This window comes from Gopherus evgoodei, chromosome 11 (genome assembly GCF_007399415.2).
Source record: "Gopherus evgoodei ecotype Sinaloan lineage chromosome 11, rGopEvg1_v1.p, whole genome shotgun sequence".
NCBI classification, from domain to species: Eukaryota; Metazoa; Chordata; order Testudines; family Testudinidae; genus Gopherus; species Gopherus evgoodei.
Genome location: NC_044332.1, coordinates 48,464,593 through 48,476,768, shown reverse-complemented (window position 1 = coordinate 48,476,768; position 12,176 = coordinate 48,464,593). Strand labels below are relative to the sequence as shown.

At 40.1% G+C, this 12,176-nt stretch overlaps 1 protein-coding gene across 13 annotated transcripts in view; it reads right to left on the bottom strand.

Annotated features, from left to right (window-relative positions):
- Positions 1-12,176, bottom strand: part of BAZ2B (bromodomain adjacent to zinc finger domain 2B) — a 272,845-nt gene that overhangs the window by 141,020 nt on the left and 119,649 nt on the right. For 12 of the 13 annotated variants that reach the window (XM_030580012.1, XM_030580010.1, XM_030580011.1 and 9 more), the window contains one exon: positions 4,328-4,483. In XM_030580012.1, coding sequence (XP_030435872.1) covers positions 4,328-4,481 — 154 coding nt within the window. In that variant the 5' untranslated portion in view covers positions 4,482-4,483. Of the gene's footprint in view, positions 1-395; positions 426-4,327; positions 4,484-12,176 lie in introns of those variants that run through there. The other variant, XM_030580022.1, reaches the window with a different exon arrangement.

Below are 12,176 nucleotides of genomic sequence, written 5' to 3'. Positions count from 1 at the left end.
TGTTCAATAAAATCAATTTTAAATGCAAAACATATTTTGATAAACTTTTTCTTATTTATCCAGCACATTAAAGATAGTGTTATTTAACAGAAAAATTAAATTGTTTTTGCATATTTTTAAATTATTTAAATTTCCATTCAAATAGAGTTTGACACAAATCACAAATAAAAATCATTTAGTAAATAAGAAATGCATTATTCACCACTTCCTATTAAAAAAAAGTTAAAAAAATCAAGAATCTGAATAACTAAACTACATAATCACTTAAATAAATGTAAATAGATATAGTGTGTCTCTGTTAGCAAAAAGATACACCAATTTAGGCTAACTTTAGTTGCAAATCAACATGTTTTAATGGTTACCAACCAATGTGAAGTAAAAAAACGGTTACTAACCTGTTCTGTAACTGTTTTTCTTTGACACACGATGCACATGTCCATTCCACTTCAGGTGTGTGCGTGCACAGAAACCAGAAATGTTTTTCCCATAGCAATACTCATTGAGGTGGCATATGCATCCTGTGCATGCTCATGCTGCTAGCCAATGGTATAAAGGGATCAGAGCCGCCCCAAACCTCCATCAGTTCTTTCGTACTGGATATTAGTAAGTTAGATGGTGATACAGAGGGAAAGAAGGTGGGACATGGAATGGACATGTACAACACATCTTGAAGAACAACAGTTACACAATTTGTTAGTAACTATTTTTCCTTCTTTGAGTGATTCCACATGTCCATTCCACTCCAGGTGATTCACAAGTTGTTCAGCCAGGAGGTGAGGTTCGGAATCTACTTTAACAGAGACTAACACTGCTCGTCCAAATTTGGCATCATCTCTTGACTTTTGAGATATAGTGAAAAGTTTATGAAGTTAGGCACCAACAACCAGGTTACTGCTTTGCAAATGTCCCCTATAGATACATGACCCAGAAATGTAGCTGAAGCCCCATGAGCTCATGGAGAGTAGCATGGGGCCTCTGAAAATGACATCAGGATACATATGATCTCACCTCTGACTCCAAAGAAGAGCCAAATAACCCAACAGCCATGGTGGTACAGTACCATGAAGTGCAGGCAATTCAGATCTGACCCGACCTGGGTTGTACCAGGGAAAGCATTCCTGGTTTATGCTAACAGGATACGAGATAGTTAGGCCGCAACTCTGTAGAAGTCTTGCTTGCCATTGGTACCAAGGTCTGTTGCACCAAAACTGAAGTGGAGTGGAACACCACTGCTGATGAAGTAGGTACTAGAGCTTGTGAAGTAGATGGTGCCAATAACTATATCCAACACAATCGGAGAATCCAGTACCAAGAGGCAGAGCAAGTCTTTAGCCGCTGCATCTGCCTCTTGCATTGTCAGTACCAAGAGACCAGTATAAGCAGATGTCTGTTGCATAGATAAAGTAGAAAGTGTAGTCAACAGAATCAGTCTCAATGGTCCTCAGGTTGGAGCTGAAGTCATCACCTCTGCCTGATGGGTCAAAGAAGCATGAAATACTGGGGAGCGCCTAGCCAGAGCTGGTGCTCTACCTCTGGTATCCACACTCCTGCTTGAGAGTCCCACCAGAAACCTTGGACTTGTCTACATGGTACTACAGCCCAGACTTCCAGGGTGTGATCTGTACAGTGTTCTAATGCATGCACTCCAACTGCCCTGTGTAGACCCTGCTGGAGCAAACTCAAAAGTACCTGGTTCCCATTAATGTGGCCTCTTTTAAACAGGGTTAATGCAAACTAGGTACCTTTTAGTTTGTGCTAGTAGGATCTACACAGCTAGAGCACTCTACAAATCACACACTCCTAGTCTGGACTGTGGCACTGAGCAGACAAGCCCTTAGATTCCCTAGAAGAAAGTGGCCTTCTAGCTCTAGAGGCACATAAGTCATTCATCTTCATCCCCTTACACAGTACCAGGGAAGGAAGAAATGGCTTTTTCTCCCTTCTGAAAATCTCTGATGAGGAGACACTGCAATGTCCAGAGGAGTGCTCCCAGGTGGAATGGAGCCTCTCAATGCATGTACCAAGCAACTTGGTTCGGAAAGAGGATGCAGGCAGCTTACTTTAGAATGTGATAGCCTCACCTTCCTATCATTCTTAGTCCAAGGCTTAAGCCCCCTGCAAAAACAACATCCATTCTGAATATGACCCTCCAGTACACACTTAGGCACTGAGAGTAAGGGTTAACAACTACCATGAACTTCTTACAGCTATCAAAGGGTTTTTGAGGCCAGAGACCTAGGCATGGCCTGATACCAAGTGTCCATGCAGAGTAAAAAGTATGATGCTCTTCAGCCAAAACACATTCCACCCCAGCTCCACCCCCACCCGGAAAACTAAACTAAATTAATGAGTGCCACAATAAAACTAACTATGGAACTAACTACTAACCCTGTTTACAAAGTTTAATAAACTTTCTCTAGAGGAGAGAGAGAGATTGTATAGATAAGCATAGACACTCAGAATTCTGGCCACAGGCAGTGAAAAGCAACTGAGGGAGAGTCAGAGAAGCTCCTTTACCAGTACAAGTGTGAGGAGGGCAAACACATTGCCCCAATGGGTACTGCTATGAGAAGACATCTCCAACTTCAGTGCACTGGGTGGATGGGTGGGTAGGTATACACACACCCCCTGAAGTAGAATGGACATTTGCAATCACTCAAAGAACCTTTCTTCAGACAAATAACTAAAATGTACAAATGCAAAATATTATTAAAATAGATTATTTAAATCAAAGTCTCCTGCTTGCTGATTTGAATCATAAATCAAAATTGCTGATTTAAATTGCTTTGATTTAAATCAATCCACACTGCTCTCGGACAAAAAGGAAACAGTGGTCTCATATAAAGCATAAAGTCAACAATCAGAAGAAAAGCTAATGAAACATCTACAAAGAAATATTGTTGAGATCCTGCAGCAGATACAGCAGACTACTTTATTTTTTATATTCTCCAGAGCAAAGCTGAGAGTGAGTGGTACTAGGCTGGGACAGAAAGAACACATTGGTTTTAAGTGATCAGGGCAGGAGAGTTCTTCAGTTTGATGGAATAGGTTTTAGCCTATTCCACTAGAAGGAACTACATTTGCTTTGGACTATGGTCAGCTACTTGCATTATAAGGTCCTATCTATAGACGTTTTTATTTGCTGTGCTTCACTAGGACCTTCAACATTAATAAAGCTAACAGACTTTACATGAACTTTCCCTAGAAAGAAGGGAGAAAGCATTGCAAGTTTCTATTATACAGCTGACTGACATCTTCATATTCTAGATCAGGGGTCGGCAACCTTTCAGAAGTGGTGTGCCGAGTCTTCATTTATTCACTCTAATTTAAGGTTTCGCATGTCAGTAATACATTTTAATGTTTTTAGAAGGTCTCTTTCTATAAATCTATAATATATAACTAAACTATTGTTGTATGTAAATAAATAAGGTTTTAAAAATGTTCAAGAAGCTTAATTTAAAATTAAATTAAAATGCAGAGCCCCCTGGACTAGTGGCCAGGACCTGGGCAGTGAGAGTGTCACTGAAAATCAGCTTGTGCGCTGCTTTCGGCACGCGTGCCATAGGTTGCCTACCCATGTTCTAGATCTTCCCTGGGTAGGGAGATCCTGAAAGGTTGGTTTATTCATGAGTTGTTGTTCCAGAGATAGAGATAAAATGAGACTTGCACTCCTATAGTAATTGATATGTCCAATTGAGAGCTCCCCCATATGGCTTTCCCAGCTGAATTTAGATGGCCACAATACAGTAATTTCAGACGGTGATGTTTGAAAATCCAAAAATTTGACCAGGAGGTCCATAAGAGAAAGCCCTTCTCCTACTTCATCAGAGGACACAGAATTAGGGTAGTGGCTGGGCTTAACTCTGACTAAGAGACGTACATTCAGGAACCTGAACTTTAGTTTTATCAGGTCTATCCCTAAAAATTCTATCCCTGTGTACAATACATGTACACTTGTGATTGGCTGCACTGATTTTTCATGTTGACCTTTTCTGCGATACTAGTGAGGTTGCTTTATAAATTAAACAGTCTTTTAGAGTTGGCAAAGCATCATTTTCAATATTTTGGAGGTAATGGTTTCTTCTTGAGGGTCATGTTCAGAATGGATGCCTTTTTTGCAGGGGGCTAAAACACAAACAACTTCAGCCTGATATGCAGTTTACTCTGTATCTTTGTCTTAAAAGATTTTCATTTGATGTATCAGTTTTACCTTATTATTATGCTTAATCCTGTAATACATGTAGCATTCTGAAATTGCCTAAAATATGCTACATACATGTAAATTATACTGCAAATTAATAAAGTATAATTAATTAAGAATATTTACCGCATGTGTTGATTGTGGAGCTAAGTGATGCAGCTCCAGTGGAAAGGCCACCTTTTGAAACTGCTGATGCTACAGAAGGTGTAGAAGATGCAGGAGAGGAAGTAGCTGTAGTAGAGGAGGCTGATGATGATGTTAGTCGCTCTCCTGACTCCATATCTGTAAGAAACAGAACATAAGAAAGAGAACAAATATTTTTCTACTCATTAAGGAAATGAATGGCAGGCGAATTGTAGGGAAACCACCCACCAAAATACAAATATACACGGAATTACACTTAAGATGTTTAAAGACAGTTAGGGAAGGAATAAATTAAAAGAACAAATTTATAATCCATCAAAAAGTTAAACAAAAAGCCCCAGGAAATTATCTTCTGCAAAGATTAAAAGGACAGTACAAAATTTTTAGATAATTCCATTATACAATGAGAATGATTAATTTAAATTCTACTTTTTCTGGGTCTTATTTTATTTAATGACTTTCTTCTGTATTTGTAACTGCATAGGCATTAGCTGTTCCCAGTACATTTTAAGAAAAAGTAACTGAAGTGAATATAATTTGTATATTGTAAAATGTTTAATATTAAAGAAAACAGTTTACTAAAATGAGAATTGCAGCTGCTTTAAAGAAGCTAGTTATTTCCTTTCCACATAAGATCCTTATCCAGCATTTTCCCTGCTAACTAGAGCAGGTGTAATGCACTATATATGTGCACTAAATGGTCTGGCACCTACTTATCCAAAAGATAGCTTCTTTTCCTGTGTCATACCAGGGGCATGGCTCAGCCTTCACGTCGCACTCCCTCTCAGTACCCAGCCCAAGCCAGGGAAGCTAATAATCCAAACAGTGGGCAAAATTCGGTGATGAATCCTGGTCACATGCCACCTGAGGCACGCTGCCCATATGCTAATATGACGACTGCCACATTTGCAATCAGCAGAAACACCCCAATTCGGCGAGCAAGTGTTGGGTCAGCCAGCAGTGTGTTTTCTTGGACAGCCCCTAAGCTTTGGAACTTGCTTCCTCCTAGATTTGAAACAATGTCCAGGGCATGCTGCAAGGACCATCTGTTCTCCCAAGAGGTGAGAGATTGTGAGGGTTCTGGTGGGAAACTAACTGTAAAGATCTTTAAACGTTTCTTGTGCTGAGTTTTTAAATGTTTATATATTATATACAGCATTTTAAATGTGTTGTGGAGAGTCTAGAGCAAAGGGTTTTTTTGTGTACCGATGAAAATAAATAAAATGTATCATCAAAAATAATTAATACCAACAAAATATTAAAACCTGTTGGAAAATTAATTTCTCAGATATATTTATAACAGTTACATTCAGACAAATGAAAGAATAAACAACGACAAACACAAGAAAAACTGCACCAAATGGCCATTTGAGCAAGTCTGTCAAGTCTGTAGGAGATTCAGGATAGAGTTGAAGTGAGAATCACAGTGTCCCCAAACCCCATGATGTTGATCTATTATTACAACTACAGGGAGACCCCAGAGTCCATTCCAATAGTTCTGAGGTCTCCCATAAATCTGCATTAAGAATGTTGATGCCTTTTAGTTTTAAAAACAGTTAGACCTATCCCTTTGTGCAACAACCCCATCATCATGGAAACCCTTCCAGCCTCAGAGTTGGTAGCCTGCTTCAACCAGCCCTGGGCTGGGCTGACAACTGGATGGGGACCCCAGGTCTTCGAGTACAGGAATTCTGACCTCAACAACAACTCAGACACACACTCTCACCCTTTAGCTTTTTAGAACAAGGATTTCCTTTATTGTGCATATTGTACAGGGCAGATACATTGTCAGTTCCAAACAACCAATTAAGTGAACAGTAATAATTTCTTAACTGTAAAAGTACAGTTCCTCCCGATCTGGAGGTGGAGTGAGTAACTGATGAATTCCCAAATTACTATTTGGAAGGCCAGCATACAGAGCACCTCCACTTGGACCTCGACTCACTCCCCCTCCTCCACAAATACACAATTTCTTGTGCTATTCGGGCAGTAGAAGGTAAGGATTAAGGAGAAAACAAACAGGTGAGCAACTGACCTACTACCAGCTGCAGAATGTTCCCTGCTGGAAATTATGCTACAGGGAATACACAGGACCCAGGCAATATACAGACAGTATGTCCTGCATAATATTCTGTAGGATTTGGCCCAGAAGTATGGCTCTTAGACTAGTTGGGTATAATTAAATGCTAACTACATTTAACACATTTTTAAATTATAAACTGTCAGTGTAAATAATTGAAGTTCAGCTACAAGTATAACTGTGTCCAAGACTACATCCTACTTCTTCAAAGTCCATAGAATTCTTTTTATTCTTTCTTGACTTTTTTGAATAAAGATAAATGATTCAGTGCTGTTTTTCATTAAAAAAATAAAGCACAACACTTACAGCCCAGCATTCATAAGTAAATGCTGTATTAACAAGCTCAGATGTGTGCACCAGTGCATAACATTCAGATGAGTGCTAAAGAAGCCTGTTTGAGTTCCTAATGGCTTAAATACACACAAAAAGAGGCAAAATCCAAACAGAAAGGAAGATGGACTTGTGTGTAACCAGAATTCTCCAGATATGGGTTTCTCTAAGAGTTATGTGCTATGCAACTCAATCAGCAGTTCTTAAGGGTGTTTCATCATTAGTGGGCTCATACATACTGACTTATGAATGTGATGTCCCAGTGTTATAAAAAAGCCATCCTTCCCTGTGACCCTGCTCAGTTCCTCTGTTTCTTGTAAACAGAATACTCCAAAGAAGCATGGGAAAAGAGAGAAACAACATAGGTCTGTATATACAATGTACTTGGAACATATTGGTACCAAGTAAGTAATCCACATTTCTCCTTCATGAAATTGCCTCTGAATACAAGTTGGAGCCTTACAACCTTATTAATTGCAGTGAAAGTAGTGTGGCTAAAACAGGGTTGGCAACCTTTGGTACACGGCCTGGCAGGGTAAGCCCCCTGGCGGGCCAAGCCAGTTTGTTCACTTGCCACGTCCGCAGGTTCGGCCGATCGCAGCTCCCACTGGCTGTGATTCGCCACTCCAGGCCCATGGGGGCTGCGGAACCAGTGTGGGCTGCGGGATGTGTGGGCTGAGGCTGAGCAGCCAGTACATCCCTCAGCCCATACTGCTTCTCACAGACCCCATTGGCCTGGAGCGGCGAACTGCGGCCAGGGAGAGCTGCGATCGGTCGAACCTGCGGACGCGACAGGTAAACAAACCGGCCTGGCCTGCCAGGGGCCTTACCCTGCCAGGCTGTGTGCCAAAGGTTGCTGATCCCTGGACTAAACCCTGTAGTTGGCTTTGAAAACCTCCCCAAAGTCTTTCTGTTGTTAAAGCTCTTCACTGCTTAATAAGCCATCTGGATAATCTCTAGGCAAAGAGAGTTCAATGTTTAGAGTTTTTGTCAAGGCTACAAACAAATGGGATGATCTCAAAAAGAGTTTGGTCCTTTGTAAGTAATACAAGGGTCCACTGGCAGACAATTTAGGCTACTTAGGCTCCTCATGCATGCTACCAGGCATTGATGAAAACACTGAAACAAAACAGGATTTGATTTAATTGAAACTTTGATATCACCTTAGGCAGAAACTCTAGATGGGGATGCAGCACTATTTTATCTTTGCAATCACTTCTTAAGAAGAGTCCACCATTAAAGTTTGAATTTCGTACACCTTTTAGGCACATCTGATAGCTTCCAAAAAGGAACCTTTAATGAACAAACTATAATGGCCAATACCCCCAGTGGCTCAAAGGGAACAGGGCAGGAATCTAGTAAAAACCAAGTTCATCTCCTGAGAATTATCATGCTGATAAATTTGAAGGAAGGCGTTACAGGTGTAAAATACCTGGCAAAAATACTTCAGATCCCTAAGGCGGTAAAAATTGCACTCTTTTAAACTACACTAATAATGATAAATCTGTAACCTCTTGTATACAAATTAAACCAAGACCTTCAAAACCAAGATGAAATTATTAACTATTACCTATTTTTTACTGAGTCAACCTGATATGAGTGACCTTCCTTATTGCCTTCCCTGAGTGTTGGACCTCCTACAAGTCATCCCAATAGTTCTACCCATAAAGAACAAAAAGGAATCACACAGAATATATAGCAATTTTATAGCACATGGAAACAGAATTTATGGATCCATGGTTAGCTGATAGAAAACAAAACAAGACATTAACTTTCCCAAATGGAAATTCTGTAACTGAGAAACTAATTTAATATAGTGGGAGCTAGTTTCATTTTATAGAAACTCAAAACAGCAGCCCCACACAGCCAACCACTGAACCAGCTTATTGGTTTTATTCTTTACAACTTAATTTATTACATAGAAACTTTGCTCCCTCAGGAGATCAGACAACACTGAATCTGCAAATATAGAAACATGCTATCAGATAGCTCAATGTAGTGCCAAAATTCTTAATAACCTCTTGGCTACATAGGCTACAAAAGCTCTTCCTACAGGACAGGAGCAAGCTAACTTTACACGATGCAGGAGACGAAAATGCCAGGTAACTCCTGACCTTAGACATTTCACCCAGGCATGACATAATTAAAGTAAGGAGCTCAGATTTTAAATTCAATCTATCTGCTCAGGATTTCTATTAGACATTTCCTACACAGTTACTAAAGGAGACACTCCACAACTGAGAAAGAAGTGTCTGGTTCTTGACCAGAACACCTGGTTGAAAAAGTTCCTTGGGAGTTCCAGTCAGCAATGCTGACTGGGCTGTTAAAAGTCTGGTTGGCAGTGCAGTGGCTGGCAGATTTCGTACCTAGGCAGCGAGGCAGCAGGAGGCTTTGCGCACTGCCCCTGCCCATAGGCTCTGCCCCGAGTACCGCCTTCGCAGCTCCGATTGGCTGGGAACAACACCCAATGGGAGCTGCAAAGGCAGCATCTGTGGGCGGGGGGCAGCACAGAGAGCCCCCTGGCTGCGCCTCCGCCTAGAAGCCAGAGGACCATGTCACTGCTTCCCGGGAGCCGCCTGAAGTCAGTGCTGCCCAGAGTCCACATCCCAATCCCCAAACCCTGCCCAGAGCCCTCTCTCACATCCTGAACCCCTCATTTCTGGCCCCAGCCCTGAACCCGCATCCACAGCCCATACCCCCTCCGATATCCCAACTCCCTGCCTCAGCCTAGAGCCCCCTCCAACACTCTGAAACCCTTGGCTCCACACCCCAGCCCAGAGCCCCCTCCTGCACCACAAACCTCTCATCCTCAGCCCCACTCTAGAGCCTATACCCCTAGTCTGAGCCCTCACTCCCTCCTACACGCCAACTCCCCGCCCCAGCCTGGAACCCCCTCCTACACTCCAAACCCTCCACCCCTCACCCCCAGCCTGCTCCTGCACTCCAAACCCCTCATCCCTGTCCCCACCCCAAAGCCTGCACCCCAGCTGGAGCCCTCACCTCCTCCTGCACCCCAACAGCCTGCCCCGGCCCTGTGAAAATGAGTGAATGAGCGAGGATGGGGGAGAGCGAGCAACAGAAGGAGGGAATGAGCAGGGGCAGAGTGTCAGAGAAGAGGCATGGCAGGGGTGGGGTGTCGGAGAAGGGAGTGGGGCAGGGCAAGGGTGTCCAGTTTTCTACAATTAGAAAGTTGGCAACCCTAGAACTTAGGGATGGATGTTCTTAACTCTATTGTAAAACATCATCGGGAAACACTTGCAAATGTATACCACAAGTTCTTTACTTTGGACTTGAAATACATGAACCTCTCTTTAAAGTTTCCATCTGCCACACATGCGATCAAACGCAGTATTCCATGTTGCAAATAATTTAGTATTTTCATTTGATTCTGAACAAATCCAGAATATATATTGGATGCTTTAAATATGATTTCCAATCATGCTCACTCTTCCTTCCTGCATAGTGGGGTAATTCACTCTGAAGGGATGTGATTTCTAAAGCATACTAATGTTTTGCACATTATTTGGTTCATGTAGAACCTGATAGTGTCCTTTAACATAGTATTGTTTCAAACAGTGCTACATTGTAGACCTTGCTGGTGTGCTTTAATGTAGTGCTGTTTGAAACAGTACTAAGTCAAAGGACACCAGCAGGTTCTACGCGAACCAAATACCTTCAATTCAGTACATTTAACAAATCATGCCCTCTTAGAGCACATTACCCCACTGCTTTTAGTGCTTAATCCTGTATGATATCCTCTGGGAACTGCCCCCATGGGACTAGCTCACTGGTATGGATTTAAATATACAGAACACAGATATCTATACCGGGCAAAAAGTTTATACAAGGTCTACTGTCTTCCAACAAAGCCCACATTACAGATAGGGTAACGTAAATCTTAACCTAGACAAATATCACATCAGTTCAATAACAGCTAAAGAAAGATTCTATAAACTACTAGAGCAGATATGTAAAGCTATTTATTAAATGATAAAAAATTGCTTCTCTAGATAAATTAAAGTTATAGTCAAACAAATGCATTGCCAAGATATCAGCATATTTGATTTTTAGATGTCTAATTACTATTAGATGTATGTAAGAGAAATTGTATTTAACATTTTCATTACTATGTTAATATTAACTTGCAAAAGGAAAGACAAACCTAAGCATTCATGTCTATGTCATGTTTTAATACAGTTTCCCTTTTACTTCTATCTGATAAAACATTCATACTCTTCATTTTCTTTATGAAACTGTTCCTCTTTCTGTTTATATTGAATGCAATAAAAACAACATTAAAATACTGCTTCCTCAAACTAACCAATTGTACAAGTAGTGCTTTTTAAAAAAAAACTACCGGTAAGCCATCCAAAGTTTATGATACATTACATTATATACTGAACTGGGGAAGATATCCTCAACAAAATACTGTAAGGTTTGAAATGCTACTTACAGAATTGTTTTCCATATCTATTTTTATTAAGATTTTTACTAAAACAAATTCTCTGATCGTATCGGTAATTTAGCACAATATGTCATGTATATTCTTATAGATATTGCTGTTTTAATAACTAACAAGTAACATTGAAACAATAATCTGACTTACAAAAATTGCCCCTTAAAAGCAACAACAAAATTAATGTAATGTGGCATTCATTCGGGTTTTTTAAACTCAGAGCAGTATAACATTGACATATCTGAAAGGATTCAGAACCTAGAAAATATTGCTCTGTTCATAGAGACATAGTTTTGCTTTTAAGGCAAAACCTTAATTGTGTTTAGTTAGTGTATTATTCTAAACCACAACAGATGGTTGACACTGTAAAAGATAATCCCTGAAAGACTCATTAATGAGGATCAGCAATAATTAGATGATAGACTTCATGTCTTCTGTAACTAACAAGTCTATGGACAACAACAAAAAATTTACAAAAAGCCACTGCTCTCTTCGTAAAGTTCAGCAAGTATATATTAATTCTTTGTTGATCTACAATATATGTTGCCAACTAATATTTAGATCTGTTACAAGTTATTAAAAATTACACATTTTATACAATATAACTTCAACCAAAGAAGTTAAATCGAGAACACAATTACTTCTATTTCCCAAGTGTATGCTAGCAGTTTGTGCCAGTTTCCCTAAACTCTCTGCCATAAGTGCAAATTTATCTTCCTGACTACTTACTAATTAACTGTATTTTCTGAAGTAGATGAATAACAATTTGTTAATGCACACTGAATCAAATGTAAAGGAAAACAAACTGAACTAGGTGTGTCTTTTTATAAGCAAGCATTAGTCTTTTCCTTTTACATGCAAAAAACCATGAGTAATAATAGAAAATACAAAAATATTCCAAGTCCAATTGAAAAGAAATATATTCACATCAGTAAATGAACAACCAATTTTATAAGGTAAATGTT